The 26,733-nt window shown below is 39.3% G+C and overlaps 2 protein-coding genes and 6 non-coding genes across 8 annotated transcripts; 5 read left to right on the forward strand and 3 right to left on the reverse strand.

Annotated features, from left to right (window-relative positions):
• The first annotated feature begins 1,977 nt into the window (after window positions 1-1,977).
• LOC136764551 (membrane-spanning 4-domains subfamily A member 18) lies at window positions 1,978-10,861 on the forward strand. The gene is made up of 7 exons (XM_066718716.1): window positions 1,978-2,054; window positions 3,114-3,227; window positions 5,706-5,816; window positions 7,543-7,599; window positions 8,168-8,311; window positions 9,442-9,555; window positions 10,393-10,861. The coding sequence occupies exons 2-7, from the start codon at window positions 3,117-3,119 to the stop codon at window positions 10,426-10,428; spliced, it is 573 nt and encodes a 190-aa protein (XP_066574813.1). The 5' UTR covers window positions 1,978-2,054; window positions 3,114-3,116; the 3' UTR covers window positions 10,429-10,861.
• Window positions 10,862-12,167: 1,306 nt separating this feature from the next.
• Window positions 12,168-12,241, forward strand: trnai-aau (transfer RNA isoleucine (anticodon AAU)). Its single transcript has one exon. It is a non-coding gene; the product is annotated as a tRNA-Ile (tRNA).
• Window positions 12,242-12,475: 234 nt separating this feature from the next.
• trnaa-ugc (transfer RNA alanine (anticodon UGC)) lies at window positions 12,476-12,547 on the forward strand. The gene has a single exon. It is a non-coding gene; the product is annotated as a tRNA-Ala (tRNA).
• Window positions 12,548-15,432: 2,885 nt separating this feature from the next.
• trnal-cag (transfer RNA leucine (anticodon CAG)) lies at window positions 15,433-15,515 on the reverse strand. Its single transcript has one exon. It is a non-coding gene; the product is annotated as a tRNA-Leu (tRNA).
• On the reverse strand, window positions 15,516-20,410 carry LOC136764556 (ubiquitin-like). Its single transcript, XM_066718722.1, has 5 exons — window positions 20,087-20,410; window positions 19,349-19,404; window positions 18,984-19,047; window positions 18,711-18,888; window positions 15,516-15,851 (listed from the first exon to the last, which is right to left on the reverse strand). Exons 1-5 carry the CDS (start codon window positions 20,117-20,119, stop codon window positions 15,769-15,771), a joined length of 414 nt encoding a protein of 137 aa, XP_066574819.1. The 5' UTR covers window positions 20,120-20,410; the 3' UTR covers window positions 15,516-15,768.
• A 3,239-nt stretch (window positions 20,411-23,649) lies between these two features.
• On the reverse strand, window positions 23,650-23,732 carry trnal-cag (transfer RNA leucine (anticodon CAG)). Its single transcript has one exon. It is a non-coding gene; the product is annotated as a tRNA-Leu (tRNA).
• Window positions 23,733-24,300: 568 nt separating this feature from the next.
• trnai-aau (transfer RNA isoleucine (anticodon AAU)) lies at window positions 24,301-24,374 on the forward strand. The gene has a single exon. It is a non-coding gene; the product is annotated as a tRNA-Ile (tRNA).
• Window positions 24,375-24,608: 234 nt separating this feature from the next.
• Window positions 24,609-24,680, forward strand: trnaa-ugc (transfer RNA alanine (anticodon UGC)). Its single transcript has one exon. It is a non-coding gene; the product is annotated as a tRNA-Ala (tRNA).
• Window positions 24,681-26,733: the final 2,053 nt, after the last annotated feature.

The following is a 26,733-nucleotide window of genomic DNA, read 5'->3' on the forward strand; positions in this document are numbered from 1 at the left end:
ACACTGTCGACTGGTTTCTATAACAACAGTGCCGATACATACAAACTTTGTTACGGATGAAGAGGGGAATAGAAATAAAGATACCTATATGCACTGACAACAATAAAATGTAAATAATTAATTCCATAAAATAAAAAAAATACCCTATGCTGTTGGCTCTATGACGTCAGCTAGGATATAAAACTCTTAACACTGTTAAAAGTTTAGTTTTTCAAAAATACTGTTTTTATGTTTTAATGTTAAGCTATGACAACAACCCAATCTAGTATCCGTTAATCTTTACTTTAGACATGTACATTGTCCCCCTTCCCTCTCAGAGCTGTATTACTGTATGTAGTTGGCAGACTCTCTCTCTCTCTCTCTCTCTCTCTCTCTCTCTCTCTCTCTCTCTCTCTCTCTCTCTCTCTCTCTCTGTGCACTTTCGAATTTCTCTTAGTATCTAGTTGGTCAAAATATTATACATAACAAATCATATATGATATACACATACTCTTAGCCTCTCTTTTTGTTTGTTTCTGTGATGTTAGATTGCTTTTGGTTCAATGAAAAATTGCATGTTGTGACAAAGATGTATTCTCTTCAGATTGCAGTTACAGCAGGTGGATGTTCCTGCATGTGTTTACTCAATGGAATGCAGTTGTTGGCACATCAATGTTTAGGTCTCTGTTAAGGCCACAAACACTCATCATATTTATTTTTGTATAATTCGGATTTGTTGATTTAATTTGAAATTATTTTTAAAGGTAGTGCTGCTCGAAAGGTACATATCCTGTGCTACTGGCTGTTACAGCAAATAGCAGCAATTTTCCATTGTTTACATCTTGACCAATTTTTTACTACAGTCACTCACTACCACTGGTCCATCTTTATGTTATAATGTCACACACATTTAATAAGCTGGACAAAATATATTATCCCAATTTATGAAGCCTCTGTATGAGACTGATTTATATCACACTGGGTTCCTAGGAGTTCAGGCTCTGGTGGCTAGGCTGCTCATTGTTCTTGCCCTCCTGCAACATCTGGCCTACAATATGGTTTAAAACAGATGTTTCCAATGTCTGGTTATGGAGTGCCAGTTTCCCGGAGTTTGTATAAGAATCCCTTTTTATTTTCTATTCATTTATGTTAAGGAACATGTATGAACTTTAATTGTTGTTTTATTATTTTCCCCCAAATTACATGTGGAATTTGTTACAGATTTTTTTCAGAAAGTGTAAAAATGTAGTAAAGGTTCAGAAAAGGGGTGGCTGAAGGTTGGCTTTGGGGGAACACACCAAATATCCTCAAGGGCCACATTTTTGCCCCGGGCCACACTTTGGGAACCCCTGGTTTAGAAGAACCACCCTCTGAACAAATGTAAGGTACTTCCTGTTTTTAGATTTCAACCACAAGGGGATCCTAGCATGTCTTTCTCTCAAGAATGAGCATCATGGTCTTTTCCATGCTCTTTTATGGTACACTGTTTCCAAGACCACACAGCCTATGCCTGTATTCTCCACCACATGTGGCTGGATGAAGGCCTTCCCAAGATGTTTCTATTTGTTTCAAGGTACAGTGTCTCTTTTCTTGGTCATGCTAGCAAAGCTTCTAATTTCATTTTACCATCTTCTACATTGTCTTCTTCTTGGTATTGTTTTTTCTATGGGGATGTGCCTGGCCCATTGCAAGAAGAATAGCAACTATATGTAAGTGCTCAAATAAATATACTCATGCACATTCTAGTTATTCACAGAACTAACATTTGATCCCACTCTCTCTTTTATATGTGCCTACTCTCACAGCCCTGCTTTCTCAGTCTCACTCTGCCCATGAAAACTCCTCTTTACCTCCTTTCTCCTTTGTGCTCCCTTATACTCTCTGAATGCCCCTCCCCCTTTTTCTGAGTGTTTTGTGAACTCTGAAAAACAATTTCAACATAATTCCCCACCGCCCACCCTCTCGTCCCTCCCTCCTCTTTTTTCCCTTTCCACCTCCTGTCCTCCCTCCCTCTCCCTCTCAGTTGTGTAATATCACCAACCTATCCAGTTAAATTTTTTTCCTACAGAGATCAGGTTAGTATGAGTTTTTAACAATCTATGTATCTGTGTCTTTTTCTGTATATATATATATATATATATATATATATATATATATATATATATATAATTCTTATATAGATTAAAAAGCAGTGGATATGTGTTATGTAAGCCTGCATAGTGTGCCTCTGAACATGTTTGTGCAAAAGTGTGAGTGCTTGTGCATGTGCTTGTGTCATTAAGAATCATGTATTCTCTCTCTCTCTCTCTCTCTCTCTCTCCCCCTCTCTCTCTCTCTCTCTCTCTCTGTCTCTCTCTCTCCCTCTCAGTCTCATAAATCCAGCCTGAACTTTACCGATTCATCTCTCTCTCCATCTCTCTCTCTCTCTCTCTCTCTCTCTCTCTGTCTCTCTCTCTCTCTTGCACAGCTGCAGCTGAAACTTTCTCCCATCTGTCCCTCTTATTACACTCCCACTACTGCATCTGTTCTTCGTTCTTCTGTCTCTCTGTCTTCCTCCATTTATTCAATCCAATGAGACACCCCATATTTGTTCATAGTATTACCCCTATACAACATGAACATATTTTAGTGTTACTATTTAATAAACAACTAAAAATGCATTTTAAACTTTCAGATCTCTCTGGAAAAAGTTATTAAACTTATAAAGCCTACTGTTCAGATCGCTAATGAAGAGAGGTGATGCCATACAGAAAACAAGTTTAATAAATGGTTTATATATGTACTTTTTAAAATAAACATTATAAATAAATGTTCTATTTTGTTTAATATTTGTTAAATATACTTCAGAATGTATTTTGTACATTATATATCAGTATATGCACATTTATACTTTGCATTTTTCTCACAAATACTAAAATGATACTGAAATATATATTGTGTATCCAAAAATATTCACATTAATATGTTTAAGAAATGACTTGCAGTGTTTGTAAACAATATATTTATGTATTGCATATAATAGGATACTGATGTTCATACACCACTAAAATGAAGATCCACAGACACAGACATTGTGATTTTAATTAAACTTATTTGTACTTTCTCTATCTGTTTAACCTCTCTCTCTTTCTCAGATCATGGAGTTGACAGAAACTACAGCTGAAGGACCTGGGGAGCCACAGGCCACTGTGGTGGGGGGGCACAAGCCACTGCATCGTTTCCTGAAGGGAGAGCCAACAAGTGTGGGGGTGAGAGAGATGAGTTGGGGTGGAATACACTGCAGCATATGTAATATGTAAAAAAAACAAAAAAAACGTATTGCACAAAAATTATACCTCGCCATAAAGACACAAAAGCAGAGTTCATGGTTCAACATTAAACTTATTTGAAAGTGCAAATCTTTGTAATGAATAGAAGTTCCATTTCTACATCAACAGGTACCATTCATGTCCAGCTCCTCCGCGATAGCTTGCCAAATACACCAATCAGCCATAACATTATGACCACCTGCCTAATATTGTGTAGGTCCCCCTTTTGCCGCCAAAACAGCCCTGACCCGTCGAGGCATGGACTCCACTAGACCTCTAAAGGTGTGCTGTGGTATCTGGCACCAAGACGTTAGCAGCAGATCCTTTAAGTCCTGTAAGTTGTGAGGTGGGGCCTCCATGGATCGGACTTGTTTGTCCAGCACATCCCACAGATGCTCGATTGGACTGAGATCTGGGGAATTTGGAGGCAAAGTCAACACCTTGAACTCATGATTCATCAGACCAGGCCACCTTCTTCCATTGCTCCGTGGTCCAGTTCTGATGCTCACCTGCCCATTGTAGGCACTTTCAGCAGTGGACAGGGGTCATGGTGCATGGGCACCCTGACTGGTCTGCGGCTACGCAACCCCATACGCAACAAACTGCGATGCACTGTGTGTTCTGACACCTTTCTATCAGAACCAGCATTCACTTTTTCAGCAATTTGAGCTACAGTAGCTTGTCTGTTGGATCGGACCACACAGGCCAGCCTTCGCTCCCCACGTGCATCAATGAGCCTTGACTGCCCATGACCCTGTCGCCGGTTCACCGCTTTTCCTTCCTTGGACCACTTTTGATTCTCTCTCAAATTATGATGTTACATTGATTATGATGTTTCTAGATACCATGTTGGGATTTATTCAATTCGGCAACCCAAATACTCCTTTTATTCCTACAGTAGTTAGAGTTTGCACCCAGCAAAATAAATATATTTAAAAACTGTAACCTTTACAGACCTTTGATTGATCTGACAGAAATGAAAACAAACTAACTCTGTCATTTTGTTTTTGTTTTTTAAAAGTACTGACATTTTTGCATGCAGACTAATGTAACTGATTACTTGTTTCCTCAGTTTTTATAGCATGGTACACACACTCAAAGATGCATGATATATAGTGCTAATCCACACAATTCCACTAACTGAGCGATAGACCTGCTACATCCAAAGACCGGTCCCCCTGAAGCCGGGGGGGCTTGAATGCTGTACTGAGTTCAGAGGGATGACATCACTGTAACTCATACACTATGTGGCCCTGTTACAAATGCTAACCCTCATCATTTACCACAGTGGCACATTGCTGCTGAAAGTCAATACAGACAGCCTGGACACCTTTGAGCAGAAATGTCTATAAGCTAGAGAGAGAGAGAGAGAGCACTGTAGCACCCACACTAAGCACCAAGAGAACAGCACAGTAGTACAGCATACCAGCCCTTGTCAACCAGGAAACTGCCCCTGATATACAGACAGCTGCCCCAGTCAACACTCGTCCAGCACCAAGTCCAGACCTTGAACCCCCAACTCTAGCTCTCCCAAACTGCCCAGCTGCAACACAGGAAATGAAGGACAGCCTGTCTCTACTAGAACTAGAGTTCAGAGAGTCAAAATAATGTATTAGAGAGGCCCCTCATAGCAGTGTAGGGATAAAAGTAGCTCAATGTGTATAAAGCCACAGAGAGCGGAGAGAAGAGGTGAAAGAAGTGCTCTTTGTAATGTTTCAGTTTCATTCAACCAAGTTTCTCATGATTGGAAACATGTAATGGATATAATGAAAAATACAAAGGATGAAAACAAATAGGTTATTTGATCAATATAACCTATAATATAGTTAATGGAGAAGGTCTATACAACCCTATACTGATTTGATCCGGAAAATGTATTTATTTATCAGACTCCCTTACCCTGAGTGACTTACAGTTGACACAAAATACAGTTCTCAAAAGCATTACATAATTATTGTAAAATACAGTGCAAAATACAATATGCACCATATAACAGGATGACAGGTACAAAACAGGGCATCGTTTTGGGGCATTGTATTTATAGGTTTTAATTATGAGGGGTGTACAAACTTGTATAAGAGTAAAAGAATGGGAATTAATTTGTGTTGTTTTCTAGATCCCCTGATCCTCTGAATGCATGCCTTCTTGACTATCATGGCACACTACTGGTATATACATAATAACTGCTTCCCTACTTTTTGTAAATATACCTGCTTGTCCCCACTGCACAAAGCACTAATGTGATATTATCACATTTCTGCCAACAGTGCTTCTGAAGAAGCCCAGTATGGAGATCTTGCACTGTTTCCACCAATCTCTCTCTCTCTCTCTCTCTCTCTCTCTCTCTCTCTCTCTCTCTCTCTCTCTCTCTCTCTCTCTCTCTCTCTCTCTCTCTCTCTCTCTCTCTCTCTCTCTCAGATTGCTGTGCTGTTTCTGGGATGTGGACAATTCATTTTTGGCATAGCAATGAAAAACTATGATATGTATGTCACTACTTTCACCTACATCCCATTCTGGATAGGACTGATGGTTAGTTGATGTGTCTTTGTATGTCTGTTTTTCTGTCTTTGTGTAGATCTGTAATTGTCGTGTTCCTTTGTTGGTATGTATGCTTTATTTCAGTGTAGGTGCACAATGAGTTTTTCCATACTGCACTGTACTGCAGTGCATTATAGTATGTGTCAAGGAAACAGGCAAAGTTGTTGCCGACTTGTTTCAAGTCCTTTCCACACATTTAAATGCTGAACATGAAACCAAAACAAAAATCAAATTCGTGCAAGAAGGCAACAAATTCCTCCATTTTCATCAGGGATTGTATAATAGTGATCTTATTTGATAGGATATTTTAACTGACTGGTCTGTGCTAGTCATTTTGAATGGAAAAAAATGGCAGTGATTGCAAGAGGTGGGGGAAAGTGCATTTGTGCATCTAGAGTTTGATGGGACCTGATTTTACTTTGCTGTGGGCCCAGTTGAGATCATTACCTTTGCAACCCCTCTGACGCTAGCATTGCACAAGACCAGATTAGAGTGTACTATAGCACACATACAGTTAGGTCCATAAATAATTGGACAGTGACACAAATGTCACCATTTTGGTTCTGTACACCACCACAATGTATTTGAAAGGAAACAATCAATATGTTGATGTTTAGACTTTCATCTTTAATTTGAGGGTAGTTACATACAAATTGGATGAACGGTGTAGGAATTACACCCATTTTTATATGTGGTCTCCCCAATTTTAGGGGCTCAAAAGTACAAACTTGGACAAACTAAAATAATCATGAATTAAATTTCAATACTTGGTTGCAAATCCTTTGCAGTTAATGACTGCCTGAATTCTGGAACCCATAGACATCAGCAGATGCTGGGTTTCTTCCCTGGTGATGCTCTGCCAGGCCTGTACTGCAGCTGTCTTTAGTTCCTGCTTGTTCTTGGGGTGTTTTGCCTTCAGCCTTGAATCTGAGCAGATAATATAGCCCTAAACACTTCAGAATTCATCCTGCTACTTTTGTCAGCAGTCACATCATCAATAAATATAAGGGAACCAGTTCCCTTGGCAGCCATACATGCCCATGCCATAACATGCTTCACAGATGAGGTGGAATGCTTCGGATCATGAGCAGTTCCTTCCCTTCTCCATACTCTTCTCTTCCCATCATTGTGGGACAAGTTGATCTTTCTCTCATCTTTCTCTCATCTTTCTCTCGTCCATAGGATTTTGGTCCAGAACTGTACAGGGTTCTTTAAATGTTTTTTGCGAAACGCTAATCTGGTCTTCCTGTTTTCTGTTTACATCTTGCAGTAAACCCTTTGTATTTACTCTGGTGAAGTCTTCTCTTGATTGTTGAATTTAAGTGTCAGCACTGGGGAGTAGTGGTTAGGGTTTTGGACTGATGGTTAGAAGGTTGTGGGTTTAAATCCTGGGTGGGGCAGTGCTGTTGTACGCTTGAGCAAGGTACTTCACTTTGATTGCTCTAGTAAAATGCCCAGCTGTATAAATGGGTACAAATGTAAGTTGTCCTGGATAAGAGTGTCAGCTAAATGACAAAAATAAAAATAATAATCTTGATTGTTTCCTTTCAAATCCACTGTGGTGGCGCATAGAGCCAAAATGATGACAATTGTGTTACTGTCCATATATTTATGGACCTATCTGTACTTATTGTGCTGTGCCTACACTACAGAGGGTATATGACTCTCCAGAGTATTATATTGCACTGTAATCACTATTTTTCACTCTCTCTCTCAGTATATAGCTTCAGGCCTGCTCTGCATCTTCTGTGAGAAAAAACCCTCCAAAACAATGGTAGGGCCTACTGTACTCGATCTGTCTGCCTGGCTACCTGTTCTAGTCTTTGTTTGTATGGTTCAATTGATTGTTAATTCTGTCTCTTTCTTAGTGTCTTTAGTAGCTCTCTGTATCTCTCTTGCATAGCATTACCAGCAAATATGCTTCATTATTTTTTTTACTACAAAGTATACTGTTGACAGTGTCTCTACTGTACTAACCCTACTTCCCCCTATCTTTCTCTGTCTGTGTAGATGACAGTGCCTATACTATATTAAGCCCCCCTCCCCCAGGGTGATGACAATAATTGGTCAGTAAACTTCCATTTGAAGAGAAAATGCAAGAGATTTAATAGCAGAACCATGTTCAGTTTTAATGTGTCTGTTTCAGGAAGTAATAATAATTACTTAGAATAGCTACACTTGCCACAGCATTCATCTCTCTCTTTCTCATGCTCTCATACACACTCTCCCTAGGTTACAGTATGCTTGTGCTATTTTGTATTAACCCCTGTCAATCAATAGGTGACACTGTTTCTTTGTTGAATTGCATTGATCTCTCTCTCTCTCTCTCTCTCTCTCTCCAGGTGACAGTGTGTCTATCTTTCTGTATTATCTCAGTGGTGGGAGGGATTATATCCTTATTTATCTACGTATCCTCCATGGGCATGATTTATTATCACCACATTAATGACTTTGACCACGAAGATCCATGGATTATTCTGCACTACGTGAGACTCTTTGGTCATTATATCTAAAGCTAAAACCACTCACATTATTATTATAATTATAATCAAGGCAATGTATGGTTGATAGTTGTCCTGTAGAGATTTCCACATAAATAACAATCATAATCAACCATAATTGTAACCACCATTATTAAACTATTACCCAGAAGCATAATCATATATTCTTTGGTCCACCTAAACTGCTTTATGATCTGTAGTCCAATATGGCTATCTCAGTCCTATAGACTAGACATTGCTGGCTCCAGTCTGGACTGGAATAGTCTAACCCTGTTCAACCCAAGCCATTTCTGCCTGTTCTTACCTGGTGTTAAATTTGTAAATGTAAATGCCTTACATTAAATGAAAATGAAGAAACAGTTCTTTCAAAGAAAAAAAGTAGATAGGCTAGGAATCACCTAAGGTAGCAAAGATAAAAAAGAATATTAATATATATTTTAAAACTAATAAAAAAATTGCCAGCCAATTGATATTGCAAATGCTATGATTTTTAGAATGTTTTGAATACATACACTAATCTTAGAATAATTCAACAATGACAATATTGTGTTGTTGGGTAAAGTTAAATGTGTAAATGCAATTGTTTCTTGCATTGTTTCTGTTATTGTTTACAGATGATTGACATGACCGCAGCTGTCCTCTCGCAGTTTGCATTTAGTTTTTCTTTGACAGTTAATGTGTGATGTCAGACTATAAACATTCTTGCAGCACAGGTTTCTTCATTTGAGCACAGATCTACACTATTCTTGTAACTTAAATAATTAAAATTAAAAGAAAAACAAACCAACCAAACAGAACCGTATATACAGAAATAAGGTGTCTTTTGCCTTGCCACAAACTGAAGAATTGTGTTTGAGTTAAATCATTTTGCGTTCACTACAACCACAGTACAAAATATGTAAAAAGCGCAAAACTTCCTACTGCAAATGTAGCACGGTTACCTTGCATAAGGTAATTAATTTAATAAATAACATCACAAATAGGAGGGAGTATTTTCAATTCTTACAAGAGACAAGTTGTCGTTCTGTTTTCTCCATTGTTTTTAAAAGGCATTCTTTATTTGTTTTAGTCTGTGCAAAATGATAATGTCATGTGTTCCTCTCTCCTGCTCTCAGCGACCGCTATACTTCATGAAGTCTGTGATGTTGGCTCACAGTGTGGTAGGTGTAATTCTTCTCATGGTGATGTGTGGCTTCGCCGCTGCTGCTCTACGCTCCTCCAGGACACAGGTCAGTAATGTTTTTCCATACAGCATATTTTGAATATAGCATATGATCCTATAGACCCAAATGTTTTTACAATGTATATTTACTTACAGGACTGTATAATTAGAATGCTTGTGTCTGTGCTAGAAGTCACAAGGTCACTTTTAATCCTTCAGCGCTGTCAGGAATATAAAGTTTCCATTGCCTCTGAAATCATGCATGTGTGCATGTTTTGTGTTTGTAAATCATTAAGAAAATGTCCTCCAAAGTGCACATTTTGGTGGGGGAGGGTGAGGGAATCGTATTATCATTTGGCTGAAAAGTAAACAGATCCTATCAAGTAAACACACATATTTAACATTGTATCAATAGGTTTACATAAACCCCTGTAAAATATTTAGGGATAATAGTGAGTGTGCTTATGAGGTGTTTCAGTATCTTTACTAGTTGTGAACCACATTGCTAACTGGGGAAGATGTTCAGGTGAGAAAGGCACTAGCAAAATTAAAGTTCCTGAGAGTAAAATTGAGGAAGTCCATCGCCTCGTCCATAGTAACATGAACAACACAATACCAGCCTCTATTTCAACCCTTATGCAAGCTTACCCTGGTATATTTACCATAGTATTTTTGCACTTGTTTACATGGTTTTATTATGAATGTGCCATGTTTCTCGTTAGTGTTCTATGGTTTCAATTTAACAGAATAATTGCTCAATTCGTGTTTTGGCAATATTTAAGTGGATACATCTGTAGGCCAATTACTGAAATGCACTAGAAAAAATAAAATCTTAGATGAAACATTCACAAATTTGGTTCTTATGAAGTACTGTTAACACATGTTTTTCTCTGTCTCCCAATAGGCTGTCATCATAATGCGTAATTTACCTTCAGAATAGAAGATACACATTTAAAAAAACACTTTCTACCTTTTACTCTTTCTGTCTTTCCTATTGCTTAGTGTAATAAGTGTAATGATCTGATTGCAAATTGTTTTTTAAATATTAATATTAAATATATTGGTATTAGTATTTAGTGAAAAACAAAGAATTGCTCTATAACATACACAAAGATAAAAGGAATAATAACAAAATCCCTTAATAACAAAACAAGATATTGTAAGACATGAGAGAGAGGACAATGAAACATCTCTCTGTTACTAACAATAACCCACCCTATATGATATATAGATGATGGAGGAATAAAAGAAGCTATATGAAACACATAACTAAAATGAATGTACACAGATATGTATTTCTTTTGTATCAAATCACACCATCTGTTTGTATTATCTAGGCCTATTGAATAAATGTACTTAATCACTGTGTAAAATGTGTTTTGATTTGAAAATGAAGAAAGGGTACAAACACACACAAACTAACATACATGCACACACAGAAACACACAGACATAGAGAGAACTGGACAGAGACAGACACCTGTGCTGGCCATAAAGAAAAGGCTTCTCCAACCAACAGTCAAATCCATATCCCATTCACTGTAACTGAAACACACTAAATTTTTAAAATTGTGTTTTTTAGTTTCTTAAATTATGATGCTAAAAACTCATCCTATTGTCAATTTAGCAATTTTTTTTTTTTTTTTTTATTTGGGGGCTAAAATAAAGTGATGATTGGGCAGGACCACCAGCATCAGAGGAATGTACTGTGGACTATAGATAAGATAGGAATAACATGGAGCCCAGTCCACAGCCAGCAGAACAGCTGGAAAGTATTTTACAGTTGCATAATCTAGTCGATGTCTGGAGGAATGCCAATTTACAGGTCAAACATTTTGTTGACCAAGATGAACAGATTTTATACCTCCATGTCAATCAGAAAGGCCGGTGGGAGTGATATGGCAGCCGCCGGTCTGACCACTGCCTCGTCATTGTGAGAATGACCCCGCTGTCGTGCCGTGCAGTGTCTGTTGGCACTTCAATAAGAGTTTGCTACAGGACCAGAAATGTTGTGAATCTTTTATTTTCTTCTGGTAGAGGAGGAGGCAAGAGAGGTTTGTCTCCCTGAGGCAGTGGTGGGGCATTGACAATATTCAGACCATGGCTCTTCTGCCAGCAGTAAACTGAGCACAAATTATTGGTTCTAGAAAATGTAAGAAATCATGTGGAATTAAAACCAGAACAGTTTTCAATCCCTTTCTTGTACTGGGATATTTCCAACAGGGATAATGGCTGTTGATTTCCAAACACTGTCTAGTGCATCTCTGCTATGTGCTGTGTTATGTTAAAGTCTGAGGAACATGGCAAGTGAAAAGAGAAAGAAAGTGCTTCTTTCAGTTGAACACACAGTTGGAGCCTAAGAGACAAGACGAAGGCGAGTCCATGCAAATAATACAAATGCATGGATTCGCTGTGGACTAAACATATACATATAAACTGACATAGACATTGATGTATTTGTGTAGCCTATCGTTTTACACAACAACTGAAGTGTGAAAATCTATCAGCCAACAGAGGCAGCCAGATCATGCTGAATATAGTGACCGGGAGTAATGCTGTGAATATGTGTAAGGGTTGTTCTTTTCCTCTGTTATCGAGTGATGAACACAATGCAGTGAAATGGACCCATATGATGCTTTTGTCTGTTTTTTCCACATTTGCCAAAACGTTCCGCTACGGCGGCCGGTTAGCTCAGCTGGTTAGAGCGTGGTGCTAATAACGCCAAGGTCGCGGGTTCGACCCCCGTACTGGCCAGATTGCGTTTTACATCTAACCCATCCCAATATTACTGATATTCTCATTCTTATCATAACTTATAATGTACGCGGGAATACTGCCATGTCCTTCTGAACGCCTCTCATTACAGAAATGTGTGCGTGTTCACCCCCATCATTGCAAATGAACAATAGTCTTCACTTCAGAGCAGATCATGCGAGAGATGGTTACAGGACAGGAGGCTGCAGTGCGCAGGGAGAGCGCGCATGCGACGGGGATGTAGCTCAGTGGTAGAGCGCATGCTTTGCATGTATGAGGCCCCGGGTTCAATCCCCGGCATCTCCACACTGTGCGTTTTACTGAACATAAGACATCATCTTGCCTTTTAAAGCTATCCAATGCCAGCTCTAACAAATAGTGTGTTGCAGTGACGTGCCCTTGTAAACAATATAATGCTCTCCTTACAAGAGTACAACCGCATTTTATATTAATTTTGTAAATAAAAATACGTACCACGTTCATTTGAAAAATAAAGAAATACGTTTATATCTGTATTCTCTCCTTGCGTTTTCACTGTTATTTATTGCAGTAAATGCATCGTTGTCTCGCTGCGACACCTAGTGGTGAGACATATGTATGGCGTATGGAGGACTGTCCATGCCAAAACGTCAAATAAATGCAGTACAAAGTGCAATAATACAGTAGGCTGCAGTTCAAAGAATAATGCAATTTACACAAGTGTATAGGAAGATATACAGTAAACAAAATAGAAGTCCTACATCCTAGATTGTATGTGTGCCAGTGTGATTTCCCTCCCCGTCTGGATTGCCCCACAATCTATCCGCTCACAGAACACTTTCATTTTCGCTGCCTGGAAAAGGGTTATTTCTGGGAACGCATCTGTGTATTTAGCGGGCGAGAGAGAGCTTGTGGGAGAGGTCAGCGATACAATACAGAATAGGACAGTGCAGGAAAGAACAATGCAATAGAAAGGAAAGGGGGGGAGAGAGATAGAGAGGGTCAAATGCAATACAGTGTAGGAGTACAGAGAAAAGAGAGGTAGAGGAGGGAGAAACAGTCAAGTACAGTAAAAGTCTTTGAGGAAGAGGGGGGACAGAATCAAAGAACAGTACAATAAAGCACAAGAGTGGGCAGAGTATTATTTTCCCCCCAGATAATGTAAAGATGACACAGTCCATTCCAACACAATAACTTGCTCTGCAGTGCATCAACAACACCTGCATGCCAAATAGTAGTTTGGTTACTATAAACAATTATTTATTTATCTTCCACTCTTCTTATCTTATCTTCCATGGTGCTTCATAAATCACATTCAATTGGAGAGGAACTCCCTTGCTAACACACAATAAATTGGTAAGAACTACAGTGAAAACATTATTTTACAGTATAATACAAATCATTACAAAAACTTCCCAACTCAATCATAATACAAAAAGGAAAAACTAATCCTAGATGAATCCCCTTCCCCATGAATGTATATTAAATCAGCACCAAGGCTTAATAGTTTCTCTCCTGGGATCTTTCAAACATAACTGACAAAGATTATAACAAAAGAGGGCTGTAAGGACTTTTCAGGACAGAGATAGTTATTTGGCAGGTGGAGAAAACGGTATCAAGCACACCAGGTTTTAGAAGGGAGACTACTCGGTCTGTTCCTCTTGGCTACCACATCTCTCCTGCCTCAGCAGGTTTATATGTCGCTCTGCTCCCCTCCCCCTTTCTCACCTGCAGCCCTTCAAAGAATAATCAGATTAACCGGTCATTTTTTCAGCAGTCACATCATCAATAAATACAAGAGAAACAGTTCCCTTGGCAGCCATACATGCCCATGCCATAACATGCTTCACAGATGAGGTGGAATGCTTCGGATCATGAGCAGGTCCTTCCCTTCTCCATACTCTTCTCTTCCCATCATTCTGGTACAAGTTGATCTTTGTCTCATCTGTCCATAGGATGTTGTTCCAGAACTGTACAGGGTTCTTTAGATGTTTTTTGGCAAACTCTAATCTGGTCTTCCTGTTTCCTGTTTACATCTTGTGGTAAACCCTCTGTATTTACTCTGGTGAAGTCTTCTCTTGATTGTTGACTTTGACACAGGTATGCCTATCTCCTGGAGGGTGTTCTTGATCTGGCCAACTGTTGTGAAAGGGTTTTTCTTCACCAGGGAAAGAATTCTTCTGTCATCCACCACAGTTGTTCTCCATGGTCTTCTGGGCCTTTTGGTGTTTCTGAGTTCAGCAGTGCGTTCTTTCTTTTTAAGAATGTTCCAAATAGTTGATTTGGCCACACCTAATGTTTTTGCTCTCTCTCTGATTGGTTTGCTTTGATTTCTAAGGCAAAACTTAAGGCAAAACACCCCAAGAACAAGCAGGAACTAAAGACATATGTAGTACAGGCCTGGCAGAGCATCACTAGGGAAGAAACCCAGCATCTGCTGTTGTTTATGGGTCCCAGACTTCAGGCAGCCATTTGTTGTCCTTGTCCAAATATCTATAGATCTAGTCGTTACGGTGGTGTACCAGGGGTACAGCAGGGAGTAGGATTCAAGTGCGGACAAAACCAAAGGATAAATAATAGTTGTAGAGGTCACGACCTGGCGGTCAATCGATCAGGCGTACAGACTAGACTAGGGAAATCCGAAAGGCAGGTAACGAGCTAAGGGTCAAAACACAAACAGGCACAAGACACACTAAGGCTTGGTAGCACAGCTAAGAGACCAGCAATACTTCACAAGGAAGTGATGGAACAAAGGGCTATATATGCTGTGGTGAGTAAACTCAGTTTCAGTTTAAGCATGTTTACCCCATTCCCTCAAATAAGGCCCTATGAAATCCGAATTGCAGAGAACACTGACGGAATCGCGGAATTCAGGGCACAAAACAGAATCACATACAACAAATTAAGTTTAAACAAACATATGTGTGTATATATATATATATATATATATATATATATATATATATATATATATATATACATATAAAGAAATGTCCCTTTTTCAGGACACTATTTTAAAGATAATTCTGTAAAAATCCAAATACCTTTACCATTTAATTGAACATGTATTTTAATCTGTAAGTATTTGTTATTTTAAAAAAATGTGGTCCTCTATAGTAATCCTCCGCAAGAAGCACAGTGCTGCTCATGCTTCCAAGTATAGTATATGAGGGAATCGCACTGACTAATGTGGATTAGAGACACAAAACTCTTGTCAGAAGTGGGATTCGAACCCACGCCTCCAGGGGAGACTGCGACCTGAACGCAGCGCCTTAGACCGCTCGGCCATCCTGACAGCGAAAAGCAGCGTTGGTGCTTAGGAGTGGTTTTTGTGTGTGTTGTCTCTGGTAATTTGACAAGAGCTTTTGCCAAGTAAACCAATTGGAAATGAACTACTCTGATGTCTTTCTCGCTTATCATACTTCTTATTATGAATCGTTGCCGGTTGGCTCAGCTGCTTAAAGTGTGGCGTGAGAAGGAGTGGTAAATACAATACATGCATAAACAAAAGCTTTAGCAGTGGACAATGCTCAGCCCTCTCTATCTCTCTAAGCACGGCGAATGAGATTCAGAGTATTCCCTCTCCGGAGTTTGCTCTCCCTCACTCTCTTATTTTCATCCAGCACTTCTCCTGAAAGAAGGGAGGGTACAGAAGGAGAAGAGGAACAGAGGAAAAGACTTAGTCAGACAATCATTCCTTCTATTTTTATGCATTTCTTTATCTATACATCCATTCATTATAAATGACCACTTCATCCAGTAAACAGTCAGTTTAAGCACTGCTCCAGGAAATAATAGCATTTGAATAAGAGCGGGGATCAGTTCGAGAATGTTCCGGGTTCTTTGCCTTTGTGGGTGCCAGATACGTATATATCAATATACACTCACCTAAAGGATTATTAGGAACACCTGTTCAATTTCTCATTAATGCAATTATCTAACCAACCAATCACATGGCAGTTGCTTCAATGCATTTAGGGGTGTGGTCCTGGTCAAGACAATCTCCTGAACTCCAAACTGAATGTCTGAATGGGAAAGAAAGGTGATTTAAGCAATTTTGAGCGTGGCATGGTTGTTGGTGCCAGACGGGCCGGTCTGAGTATTTCACAATCTGCTCAGTTACTGGGATTTTCATGCACAACCATTTCTAGGGTTTACAAAGAATGGTGTGAAAAGGGAAAAACATCCAGTATGCGGCAGTCCTGTGGGCGAAAATGCCTTGTTGATGCTAGAGGTCAGAGGAGAATGGGCCGACTGATTCAAGCTGATAGAAGAGCAACTTTGACTGAAATAACCACTCGTTACAACCGAGGTATGCAGCAAAGCATTTGTGAAGCCGCAACACGTACAACCTTGAGGCGGATGGGCTACAACAGCAGAAGACCCCACTGGGTACCACTCATCTCCACTACAAATAGGAAAAAGAGGCTACAATTTGCACAAGCTAACCAAAATTGGACAGTTGAAGACTGGAAACATGTTGCCTGGTCTGATGAGTCTCGATTTCTGTTGAGACATTCATATGGTAGAGTCAGAATTTGGCGTAAACAGAATGAGAACATGGATCCATCATGCCTTGTTACCACTGTGCAGGCTGGTGGTGGTGGTGTAATGGTGTGGGGGATGTTTTCTTGGCACACTTTAGGCCCCTTAGTGCCAATTGGGCATCGTTTAAATGCCACGGCCTACCTGAGCATTGTTTCTGACCATGTCCATCCCTTTATGACCACCATGTACCCATCCTCTGATGGCTACTTCCAGCAGGATAATGCACCATGTCACAAAGGTCAAATCATTTCAAATTGGTTTCTTGAACATGACAATGAGTTCACTGTACTAAACTGGCCCCCACAGTCACCAGATCTCAACCCAATAGAGCATATTTGGGATGTGGTGGAACGGGAGCTTCGTGCCCTGGATGTGCATCCCACAAATCTCCATCAACTGCAAGATGCTATCCTATCAATATGGGCCAACATTTCTAAAGAATGCTTTCAGCACCTTGTGGAATCAATGCCACGTAGAATTAAGGCAGTTCTGAAGGCGAAAGGGGGTCAAACACAGTATTAGTATGGTGTTCCTAATAATCCTTTAGGCGAGTGTATACAAACATATTGTCAACTGAAAGAAAAAAAAAAATACACAGAGGGCCCAGCCATCTAAAGAGGAGATATCAAACCAATAGGCCAAGTTGTAATAGTTATAATTTGCCAGGATGCAGAGAACAAAGCCATCAATCAAATTACAAGAAATTGTTGGTGCAAACTTGGCCAGCATTGCTTCTGCAATTTGAATGTTGTTCAATGCTGGCCACACATCATAAAGTGTGTGTGTGTTGTGATTTTGTGCAGTTTGATCAAAAGCTTGATAATATTTCAATCTTTTGAGTATGGAGCTTTTAACTGTATAAAAAAAATATAATACTAAATACTATTAACTACTTAAGAGGTGTGTTACAGCAGATATTTCAAATGTTTTGGAATGAAGGTTTCAGAGGCTGCCCAGCTCTGGTGCAGAAGATGTAAATGCAAAGATCTTAATTCAAATCCATTACATTTTAAATTAATGTTAACTTAAAAACAAATCCTAGGTCAGCCTGCACATGTAGCCAGTGAATACCTTCTCAGATTTCCAGTTTGAAATGTTAAGTCGCATCAACAAGAGTTTACAAGGCTAGATTTTGAATCTCTGTCACTGTAAACTGAGAGACTATGAAATATATGGTTGTATTATAAGGATCATTGACATTTCTCCTATTGTATTTCTTGTCAAACAGTGTCTTCATGTATGGAATATTATATTTAAAAGGTCAGGGCCCCTGCAAATGCACGTCATTCTTTCAAGGATTCAATTACCTGTAACGTAACCACTGTTACTGTTTTCGGTTTGATTTGGTCTTGCATTTTGATGCATATGTATATATTCAAACATTTTCAAAAGTAGCTTTAGCTAGCTACTTTTAATCCAAAGCAGTTTAGAGTGCCATTATCAACTTTTTTATTAAAAGTAGCTTCCCCAATTCTGGGACTCCACCTCTGTTATTGAGGCTCCAGGGGTCATAGGTTAACCTTTAAGTCACCCTGGATAAGGGCATTTAAAAAAAAAAACCTACATACATAAACTGGTGTGTCAGAACAAACTCTCTCCTGTTGCTTTTATTACTTTTCTGTAGCCTGCTAAATCTATCTTGCCACTGCAAATGCTACAATACCAAACAAAAAATAGAGTCTACATACTACTTCTGTTACAGATATAAATATTAGTATTATTTGTACTACCACTATTAATACCATTTATAATAATAATAAACACAACTAATAACAATCATAATAACAATATTAACTAAAATATTACTCATCATGCTATCCTTACCTGACAAGCCTAAAAATAATGACACAATATAATAACTAATATAAACTTCAGTACCCATCATTCTCTGCCAATAACAATAAAACAATATACAAAAGGAAACCCAACATGCTCTGCTCACCATCAAAAACCAGTTGCATGTGGTCTGGCTCCAGGTTCGCCTGTCGACATGCTTCTTCTTTCACACTGGCCAGCATCTCCCCTGGAAACACATCCAGTTCGATGGTCTTGCCCCCTTGGAGCCTCACATGCAAGTTCAGCCTGTCTTCACTTTCTGCATCACTGCACACTGAGAGCACCTGAGAGAGTGGGGCAGAGGGCAGAGATGCAGTAAAACTCTCACACGCACTATAATAATACCACTACAGAACAGTGATATTAGTTGGTCAGTTACCCTGAAGTGGTTGGGGACAGGGGAGCTGCTCTCTTCTAATTTCTCCCTGTCTGGGTCCTGCACTCTGGGGAGAGAAAAAGAAAGAAAATTAATTGCAATTAGATTATCATAGATAGTTGCTATACATCCATACATACTGATCTGTACTCCATGTAGTAAAAATGTCTCAGACTGACATGCAGGTTAAACATTAATGTTTAATTAATATGGGTGTGGTAGTGCACGCGTGTGTGTGCAAGAGAGGAGAGATAGGGAAAGAAAAAGAGAGGGGGAAGATAGAGAATCAGAGAGGGAAAGAAGAGAGACAAGCAGAAAGGGGACAGAGAATGAAAGAAAGCAATACATGAAAACAGTGCAGATATTACCTTGGCTGTACTGGACTGGACTCCTCCTCTCTCTTCTCCTCCTCCTCCTGCTCTGGCTGTATACATGAAATTGGAGAAGTCTTTCACCATCACTTTCTCTTTCTGTTCCTCTGACAATTTCATCCTCATACCTGTGAATGTGTCTCATGCAGAGTCATATTTCTGTTGATTTTTCTACATATTTTTATTTCTATTTGTCTTCATGGTTTAATGCATACTGACAGCTACCCAATGTATCTGTTCTGTAGTGTTGTAATGCAACAATTTGTATTCAACACTAACAACTAACTAGTTTTGGTGTTACTGTTTCCTGCAAAACAAAAGTCAAACCACACAAAGCTGACAGCTAGCACAGCTCACATGCATATTAGTACTTTAACTCCTGTAACACATTACTGTAACTGTGGTCTCATATCACACAGACACACAAATGTATACAATGACAAGACACACACACAAAATTATTAACAAAACTGTAGACTAAAATAAAACGGTTTTAAAATTTCGAACACAAGTAACATGCACACCAAATGTCTAAATACAATTGATTCAGATTTTTAGTTTAATTTACTGATCCTTTTATAGATAGGGTATTATTCACATTGATGTTAATGCGTTTATTCTGATACTGTTTTGTCCAGTATGTATCTATTGCATATGTTCAGTAAAACAATAAACTAGTGTATTATATATCCATAGTTATTATAATATTCAATTTTCCAGTCAGTTTCTACTTACCGCTTCAGTGAACCAGCTCCATAATTGCCCCATCTCTCCTTCTGATCTCACAGAATTGAAACAGAGAACAGCAGAGTCCAAACACTGTACTCAACTGAACTACACTGTAGTGTCTGTACTGCTCAGCACTATGGCACACTGTAACTGCCTCTAAGTCTGTCTCTGTAACAGCACGAATCCGTCCCACTTAACGTGTATAATAAACAGTCCAGAAAGACTTTCACTTGAAATTGTTTTACTGCACTAGACTTTATATGATGCTGATTGTAAGAGGGGCGGGATCCCAGTTCACTACAGCTGGGCTGCGCACGTATATGAAGCGTCTCCCTCTTATTCCCCCATTCAAGTGTCACGACTTATTTTTCACTGATTGTTCTATTGACACTGATTTACATATTACGGTTTCTTAAATAATTACCACGTGTGTTTATTGAATCCAATTATCTTTGATAGATTCCCAAATAGTTGGACCATTCACGTGTGTCTTCTTTATCACTTGACACACAAGAAGAGCTGTGTGCCCGACAACGGATTGGAGAAAGGAGGCGTTTTTTCTACGCGTTTTGTTTTGAGCTCCTGCACCCTGTAAATATAATAGAAGCACGTCTGTTGCACCGGCCCCCTGCCAACTGTTTCCTTAGCCTTGCCTTTTTAGAGCCCTGACCCCGTGTCCATCCCCACACGGTGTCACAGTATGTAATACATTATTATTATTATTATTATTATTATTATTATTATTATTTCCTTAGCCCTTATCCAGGGCGACTTACAAAATATAAGCGCAGTACAAAGTGCAATAATACAGTAGGCTGCAGTTCAAAGAATAATGCAATTTACACAAGTGTATAGGAAGATATACAGTAAACAAAATAGAAGTCCTACATCCTAGATTGTATGTGTGCCAGTGTGATTTCCCTCCCCGTCTGGATTGCCCCACAATCTATCCGCTCACAGAACACTTTCATTTTCGCTGCCTGGAAAAGGGTTATTTCTGGGAACGCATCTGTGTATTTAGCGGGCGAGAGAGAGCTTGTGGGAGAGGTCAGCGATACAATACAGAATAGGACAGTGCAGGAAAGAACAATGCAATAGAAAGGAAAGGGGGGAGAGAGATAGAGAGGGTCAAATGCAATACAGTGTAGGAGTACAGAGAAAAGAGTGGTAGAGGAGGGAGAAACAGTCAAGTACAGTAAAAGTCCTTGAGGAAGAGGGGGGACAGAATCAAAGAACAGTACAATAAAGCACAAGAGTGGGGAGAGTATTATTTTCCCCCAGATAATGTAAAGATGACCCAGTCCATTCCAACACAATAACTTGCTCTGCAGTGCATCAACAACACCTGCATGCCAAATAGTAGTTTGGTTACTATAAACAATTATTTATTTATCTTCCACTCTTCTTATCTTATCTTCCATGGTGCTTCATAAATCACATTCAATTGGAGAGGAACTCCCTTGCTAACACACAATAAATAGGTAAGAACTACAGTGAAAACATTATTTTACAGTATAATACAAATCATTTTAAAAACTCCCCAACTCAATCATAATACAAAAAGGAAAAACTAATCCTAGATGAATCCCCTTCCCCATGAATGTATATTAAATCAGCACCAAGGCTTAATAGTTTCTCTCCTGGGATCTTTCAAACATAACTGACAAAGATTATAACAAAAGAGGGCTGTAAGGACTTTTCAGGACAGAGATAGTTATTTGGCAGGTGGAGAAAACGGTATCAAGCACACCAGGTTTTAGAAGGGAGACTACTCGGTCTGTTCCTCTTGGCTACCACATCTCTCCTGCCTCAGCAGGTTTATATGTCGCTCTGCTCCCCTCCCCCTTTCTCACCTGCAGCCCTTCAAAGAATAATCAGATTAACCGGTCATTTTTTCAGCAGTCACATCATCAATAAATACAAGAGAAACAGTTCCCTTGGCAGCCATACATGCCCATGCCATAACATGCTTCACAGATGAGGTGGAATGCTTCGGATCATGAGCAGGTCCTTCCCTTCTCCATACTCTTCTCTTCCCATCATTCTGGTACAAGTTGATCTTTGTCTCATCTGTCCATAGGATGTTGTTCCAGAACTGTACAGGGTTCTTTAGATGTTTTTTGGCAAACTCTAATCTGGTCTTCCTGTTTCCTGTTTACATCTTGTGGTAAACCCTCTGTATTTACTCTGGTGAAGTCTTCTCTTGATTGTTGACTTTGACACAGGTATGCCTATCTCCTGGAGGGTGTTCTTGATCTGGCCAACTGTTGTGAAGGGGTTTTTCTTCACCAGGGAAAGAATTCTTCTGTCATCCACCACAGTTGTTCTCCATGGTCTTCTGGGCCTTTTGGTGTTCCTGAGTTCAGCAGTGCGTTCTTTCTTTTTAAGAATGTTCCAAATAGTTGATTTGGCCACACCTAATGTTTTTGCTCTCTCTCTCTGATTGGTTTGCTTTGATTTCTAAGGCAAAACTTAAGGCAAAACACCCCAAGAACAAGCTGGAACTAAAGACATATGTAGTACAGGCCTGGCAGAGCATCACTAGGGAAGAAACCCAGCATCTGCTGTTGTTTATGGGTCCCAGACTTCAGGCAGCCATTGAATGCAAAGGATTTGCCACCAAGTATTGAATCTCACAATTGAATTCATGATTATGTTAGCTTGTCCAATTACTTTTGATGCCTTAAAATTGGGGGGACCACGTATAAAAATGTGTGTAATTCCTACACCGTTCACCCAAATTGGATGTAACTACCCTCAAATTAAAGAACATCTTGATTGTTTCCTTTCAAATCAATTGTGGTGGTGTACAGAGCCAAAATTATGAAAATGTTGTCCTTGTCCAAATATCTATAGATCTAGTCGTTACGGTGGTGTACCAGGGGTACAGCAGGGAGAAGGATTCAAGTGCGGACAAAACCAAAGGATAAATAATAGTTGTAGAGGTCACGACCTGGCGGTCAATCGATCAGGCGTACAGACTAGACTAGGGAAATCCGAAAGGCAGGTAACGAGCTAAGGGTCAAAACACAAACAGGCACAAGACACACTAAGGCTTGGTAGCACAGCTAAGAGACCAGCAATACTTCACAAGGAAGTGATGGAACAAAGGGCTATATATGCTGTGGTGAGTAAACTCAGTTTCAGTTTAAGCATGTTTACCCCATTCCCTCAAATAAGGCCCTATGAAATCCGAGTTGCAGAGAACACTGACAGAATCGCGGAATTCAGGGCACAAAACAGAATAACATACAACAAATTAAGTTTAAACAAACATATGTGTGTATATATATATATATATATATATATATATATATATATATATATATATATATATATATAAAGAAATGTCCCTTTTTCAGGACACTATTTTAAAGATAATTCTGTAAAAATCCAAATACCTTTACCATTTAATTGAACATGTATTTTAATCTGTAAGTATTTGTTATTTTAAAAAAATGTGGTCCTCTATAGTAATCCTCCGCAAGAAGCACAGTGCTGCTCATGCTTCCAAGTATAGTATATGAGGGAATCGCACTGACTAATGTGGATTAGAGACACAAAACTCTTGTCAGAAGTGGGATTCGAACCCACGCCTCCAGGGGAGACTGCGACCTGAACGCAGCGCCTTAGACCGCTCGGCCATCCTGACAGCGAAAAGCAGCGTTGGTGCTTAGGAGTGGTTTTTGTGTGTGTTGTCTCATGTGGAATTAAAACCAGAACAGTTTTCAATCCCTTTCTTGTACTGGGATATTTCCAACAGGGATAATGGCTGTTGATTTCCAAACACTGTCTAGTGCATCTCTGCTATGTGCTGTGTTATGTTAAAGTCTGAGGAACATGGCAAGTGAAAAGAGAAAGAAAGTGCTTCTTTCAGTTGAACACACAGTTGGAGCCTAAGAGACAAGACGAAGGCGAGTCCATGCAAATAATACAAATGCATGGATTCGCTGTGGACTAAACATATACATATAAACTGACATAGACATTGATGTATTTGTGTAGCCTATCGTTTTACACAACAACTGAAGTGTGAAAATCTATCAGCCAACAGAGGCAGCCAGATCATGCTGAATATAGTGACCGGGAGTAATGCTGTGAATATGTGTAAGGGTTGTTCTTTTCCTCTGTTATCGAGTGATGAACACAATGCAGTGAAATGGACCCATATGATGCTTTTGTCTGTTTTTTCCACATTTGCCAAAACGTTCCGCTACGGCGGCCGGTTAGCTCAGCTGGTTAGAGCGTGGTGCTAATAACGCCAAGGTCGCGGGTTCGACCCCCGTACTGGCCAGATTGCGTTTTACATCTAACCCATCCCAATATTACTGATATTCTCATTCTTATCATAACTTATAATGTACGCGGGAATACTGCCATGTCCTTCTGAACGCCTCTCATTACAGAAATGTGTGCGTGTTCACCCCCATCATTGCAAATGAACAATAGTCTTCACTTCAGAGCAGATCATGCGAGAGATGGTTACAGGACAGGAGGCTGCAGTGCGCAGGGAGAGCGCGCATGCGACGGGGATGTAGCTCAGTGGTAGAGCGCATGCTTTGCATGTATGAGGCCCCGGGTTCAATCCCCGGCATCTCCACACTGTGCGTTTTACTGAACATAAGACATCATCTTGCCTTTTAAAGCTATCCAATGCCAGCTCTAACAAATAGTGTGTTGCAGTGACGTGCCCTTGTAAACAATATAATGCTCTCCTTACAAGAGTACAACCGCATTTTATATTAATTTTGTAAATAAAAATACGTACCACGTTCATTTGAAAAATAAAGAAATACGTTTATATCTGTATTCTCTCCTTGCGTTTTCACTGTTATTTATTGCAGTAAATGCATCGTTGTCTCGCTGCGACACCTAGTGGTGAGACATATGTATGGCGTATGGAGGACTGTCCATGCCAAAACTTCAAATAAATGCAGATAAAATAATACAGAAATAAACAAATATATGTTAAACTAAATACAGACATGAATAAATTAATGAATATCGAAATAAATAAACAAATAGACATGTTTATTCTTTTTTGTATGTAAACATGTATTCATTTAATTCAACATGTATTTTAATCTGTATGTATTTGTTATTTTAAAAAAATGTGGTCCTCTATAGTAATCCTCCGCAAGAAGCACAGTGCTGCTCATGCTTCCAAGTATAGTATATGAGGGAATCGCACTGACTAATGTGGATTAGAGACACATCTGCGCATCTTGTCGGTGGGGCCCATGCAGCAGGGACGTGCATATTTGTTGTGTTAGCTCCCATGGAACTTGGACCGCACTTTGTAAGCACCCCCCAGAGTCCTCACCCCCAGCCTCACACCCTGCCGAACTGTACTTTTATTCTTTCATGGGGCCCTGAAATCCTGGCTACACCACTAATTGGGATACTTTTCCTCAGCAGGACCTGAAAAGCTTGTTAGGATTGAAGGATAAATTGATTAAGGAAAGTACAGGTAAAGACTAGAGAGAATCCTGTTTCAGTTTGCTAAATGCTTAAAACTGGGGCAACAATGCACCTTCCATGTGAATATTGCTTGTGAGCAGAGATGATTGCAGATCAAATTTGAGAGACAGAGATAGATAGATAGATTCAAAGGTATACAAATATTTAGTTTGCAAAACAGATTTAGGTTTTAGTTAAAGTATTTAAACTGAAAACTCAAAATAGAGATCTAGAATTTAAGGCTGTATTTTTCAAACTTGTTTCTTAAATCTAGAAAAACACAACATTTAAGTTGTATCTGAGCAGAATACTAAATCATGCACAATAAAGTGTGTTTTACATTTGGTAACCCCATATGAAGGAGTGAATGAAAGATCATAGATCATGAATTCTAATACAGAAATGAAGTGGTAAGAATTAGTATTTTTAAATATTAGATTGACCTTTAATTTCCCATTTAAAATAAAGATCACACAAAACACACATTCAATAAGGAATTTATGTCAGAACATATTACAACTTTACAAACCTTATATATACATACAAGGGTACAGGTTTCCGTTCAGAATTAGAATTAGAGGGGAAGCTGGCAATATTGGGGAAATACCCGAAAGGAAATACCGAAGTTGTCGAGAGAGCGGAAAGAGCAGACTTCCCACAAAAGGAGAACCGAGAATACTTATATTTTTAATATGCATGGGCTTAGATACAGAACACATTTTTTTCCATAGGAATCCCCAGGGTGATTGGTGCGACTGACTGTACGCATATCACCATTAGAGCACCCCTGGGAGCACATGAGGGGAATTATGTATATAGGAAGTCATTTCACAGCATCAATGTTCAAGTATTTGATCATATCGTATTTGATCTGACATGTAGGCTAGCCTACATTATTTTGTCCTTTAAACTTCTACTTATATTCAAGACAATTAAAGACACATTAGGTGGTGAGACACGAGCAAGAGTGGATTCCTGAAATATCCCGACATTTCTGCCCAAGTTCTTTCTGTTTGCTGTGAACACGTGAATAGTCTATTATAAGTGTAGGCTACACACCATATCTCTACTGTATATTAATAATGAGTATTATTAATACACACCACTTGATAGAATATTTTTATATTTCATCTGGACTTGTTGCAGGTGCGTTTCCACTGGGGCTGCAGCTGAAATGATTGTGAGAATGAAGT

The sequence above is a fragment of the Amia ocellicauda genome, chromosome 12 (genome assembly GCF_036373705.1).
Source record: "Amia ocellicauda isolate fAmiCal2 chromosome 12, fAmiCal2.hap1, whole genome shotgun sequence".
NCBI classification, from domain to species: Eukaryota; Metazoa; Chordata; class Actinopteri; order Amiiformes; family Amiidae; genus Amia; species Amia ocellicauda.